General features: G+C 38.3%; 1 protein-coding gene across 1 annotated transcript; it reads right to left on the minus strand.

The window, feature by feature from the left end:
* Positions 1-653: 653 nt before the first annotated feature.
* Positions 654-3756, minus strand: LOC121939851 (mitotic deacetylase-associated SANT domain protein-like; the record flags this gene model as incomplete). The annotated part of the gene is made up of 3 exons (XM_042482784.1): positions 654-1206; positions 2913-3056; positions 3668-3756. Coding segments are annotated over 3 exons (404 nt in total), but the record flags the coding sequence as incomplete, so codon positions are not given.
* Positions 3757-3908: the final 152 nt, after the last annotated feature.

The raw sequence follows: 3908 nt of genomic DNA on the forward strand, positions 1-3908 counted from the left end.
TATACTTCTTCGTACCTCATAGCTGCTGTAACATTGTGAATTTCCACACTGTGGGACTAAAAAGGATTAAAGGATCTTATCTTATCTTAAACTTCCAAACAGGCATTATTTGGATAAACTAAATACATATTTAGAATTTTAATAGTTGCAGAATTAATATTTAAACTCAATAAAGCAACATAATAATGGCTTTTTGCCTGACTCAAAATCTCCTCCGTTGCCAAGAGTTGCGCAGTCTGAAGAGACGCAAAGCATTGTGGGGCAGTTGAGTATGTCCAGTAAGGTAATGTCTTGCACTCCGCATATTCAAACATCTGTGCATTTATAGCGTACACGAATCCAAAAAAGACTAGCTGCTCGAATACAGGGAGATGATGGTCTATTTGAGAGAACTTGGTCCCCTTTCTTTTTGTATCTGTCTTTTTTGCTAAATATGGTGTTTTTCCCCTTTATTTTCTCTATTTTAATTATTGTGAATTTAATATTCTTTTTCTTACTATTATTATTATTATTTTATTTTCTGTCTATTTGTTTTTAATCTGAGCTGTGAGCTTTGAAAATGTGGAGAGCACTGTGCTGTTAAGTTAAAAAAAAAATAAAAAATAATAATTTAAATATTTTTAAAAAATGAAGATGATGTAATTTTTGCTGGGGTCTGTACCAAACAAGGATCTTTCCTTACATCTGGACTATTATTCGTGAGCACGAGCATCTCTGTAGCACCACAATGTTAACTTTAACTGGCATGACTTGGATATTGTACTTGGCCACACTGCAATGTGGATAATATCTCAACTGACTGTTCAGCCTCGTAAATACAAAAAGCAAAGATAAAAAGCACTGAGCACAGATAAAAACAACCAACGTAAAACTGATATAAATGGACATCTCTTCCCATGATGGCTGTTACACAATTAAAATTTGTTAATTCTGGAAAGTACAAAACAGCGATTTTATGATTTACTAAATGATATCACTTCCTTTGTTGGAAAAAGCTTCTTTATGTAGGATGTCCATTCATCTCCTTATCACCTTCTATTTCCCTTCCTTTTCCCATGCAGAGCTGATAATTAATTTCACACTCACATTCTCTGCGGACGGCAGCGTGTGTGTCACTCTGGTGGGGCCGACGTCCGGTTTCCTGTCAGCTGACCCCTCCCACTTCCTGCTGTCCTCCTCCCTCTGTGGCTCCAATCTGTGAGAGCCCTGCTGGACCAGAGGACGAGGAGTGAAGACATTTACCGTTTGACGCTACTTTAGAAAGATCTGTAATGTACAACTTCCAAACTGCATCTCTTGAACATTAGTTTTTCAGGTGTTTCTACGTTCCTGGATGATTTAGTCAACTCTAAATGCATGAAGCTTTGCACCATCGCCATAACGACCACCAAAACTACCTGCAATGTTTCTCCCTCTGTCCTCATGCTGAGGACATGTTGACATACCATAGTTGGAGTGAGCTGCAGCCGTTCACGCACTTCATTTTAAGACTCATGAAGATATTCTGAACTGCGTTCATTTCTGAGCCGACACTCTGCAGTTTCACATCTAAATATAACCGTTTCATGTTTAATCAGATCACCCTGCAGTCAAACAGACATTTTAACCAGATCGGTGCGTTAGTCGCTGCTTACTTGAGACTGAAGCTGGGGTCACATGGCCAATATTTCCTCAATACCGGAAATCCTTTTGATTAGAAATTCCAGCTGAACTAGACGCCGCACAAAATGATCTGATAAGATGTGCCTTTACATGCCTCAGAGCGTTTAATCAGAATAAAACGTTTTTTATTTGCACAAAGTGGGTTCGGCCCTCTGTGAAGCGTCTGATATGCCGGAAACATAACAGAAGAAGTTTTTGTTCCAAAACTTGTTGAAAAAATTCAGTTCACTCAACAAATGTATAAAAGGAGAAGAGGAGTTTCTGCCTGTTAATCTAATTTAGTAGTAAGTAACGTAAATATAATGCAGTTTATTTTCTGTAGCTACAAATCACAGCTGTCAGAAGTAGAAAACAAATAATTTCAAGCTCAAAACTTTACACAGCAATAAAATCTTTCTGATGGGAGCTGCTTGGTGTGTGGATCTATTTGTTTAATACTTTTCAGTATGATGTTTTTTCGGTCCAGCACCCACAACACTGGATACTGGGATGTGTGTGTATTTTTTACTGTTTTATACTCCACACAGACATTTCAATATAACAATGTTCCCCAAATGTTTCATATGGAGGCTACTGGCAGCGATAGATGAATGTTATGTTCGGTAACAACGTTACAGAAGGCTTCTGTTTCAAAATCAAAGAGTACATTTATTCATCAGAGCACTCACATCAGAAAGTAGCACAAACAAAGAGAGAAACATTTTTGAATTTATGAAAGAGTCAGGGAAGGAGGCTCATAGAAATAGCTGTTCAGTATGTCGTGTGCGGCGCACGCACCAGTAACGTCACATAATGAATATATTTATTCCATTCATAGAGAAACGATCTGATGTGAGCAAATGTTTACATGGTTATTAGGCGCTAATATTTTTATATTGAACAGAGTATCTAAGATCTGCACCACTCCTTTCAACCTGATCATTAAATTCTTTCAGTCTCTTTTGATTGAGGTGGCTATGTACGTCATTTTTACTCTGATTATTAGCTGAAAATTCAGGTTTTGCAGAAGCTTGTTTTCAGAAAGATCTTTTAAAATTAATAATTTGTGTCCTGTACTACTTTGTGAAATGATGTTGTAGCTTTACGTCTATGCATCAGCAACTACACACAAGCTTTAGGGAGCTTATTTGGGCTGTATGACTGATAACTTTTTTTATAAAAGACAACCACAATACAAATTGTGGCTGCATTTTATTCTGTACCACTTTTTCTCTGACTTGTGAATAAATGATGATGATAATGTTACTGACCTTGTGGTCCGTCTCCTCCTCGATGGTCTTGCTCTCAACAGGCTCCGCCTCACCGTAGATCAGCGTCCCGTTGCGGCCGATCTTGACGTGTTTCTTGTACGTGTAGTAAAACTCCACACACTGCGCCACTGACTTAGTGGTCACCTGTAAATAACACACACACACGCATCAATTTTAGTTGAGTCCTGTGCAGTTGTGGAGACAGACGGAGAAACTTCAGATGCTTTTTTTAATGCATTGTCTGTTGTTATTCTGTATTTTCGGCAATGCTTTTTAAATGTCTGACAAAAAAAATCTTTTCTCTAAATAATACAATAGAATGAGATTTGTTTTGCGAAGCTTCGCTGCAGCTACTCACTGCAGCAAAGACAGTGTCAACAAGAATAAAAGCCTAATTCAATTTTTTAAAAGCCTTCAGTCTGGTGGTTTGGCTGTTGAAAACTGTAAAACTGACATAATTTGGCCTCATTCTTGATCACTGAATTGGTTAAGACAAGAAAATTAAATTGTTTTCAGTTTTGTGGAAAAGCAATGATTGACTGTGACACAGTAAATAATTAAACAAGAGGGGAAACATTGTTGCAGAGTGACTATATTTCCGTTCCCTCGCCCACCCATTGTCAGGGAAAATATTGTGTGCACAGTGTATTTTCTTTCTTGGGAAGGTTTATCAGCCCACAGCTACTGTGTGGTCTACAGACTAGAGTGCAGAGTTTTTTATTTTCCTGTTCTCGTGCTTTAAAACCACAACATACCTGTTTCTGCACCATGAAGAAGTCCTTCTTGTACGCAGCGATGCCTTTGTTGAACTGGCGTCTCTCAGCTGCCGTCCAGCTGTCTGATCCTTAAGGAGAGACATTTAGAAAAAGAGAGGGATGTTTAAAAAACACAAGTATCTGCTTCCAGACTTTATTCTGAATGTGTGCAGACAACTTCAATCCCACCCCCCACCCTTAAACACACACACACACACACACACACACACACACACACACA

This window comes from Plectropomus leopardus, unplaced genomic scaffold (genome assembly GCF_008729295.1).
Source record: "Plectropomus leopardus isolate mb unplaced genomic scaffold, YSFRI_Pleo_2.0 unplaced_scaffold633, whole genome shotgun sequence".
In the NCBI taxonomy this organism is placed as follows: domain Eukaryota; kingdom Metazoa; phylum Chordata; class Actinopteri; order Perciformes; family Serranidae; genus Plectropomus; species Plectropomus leopardus.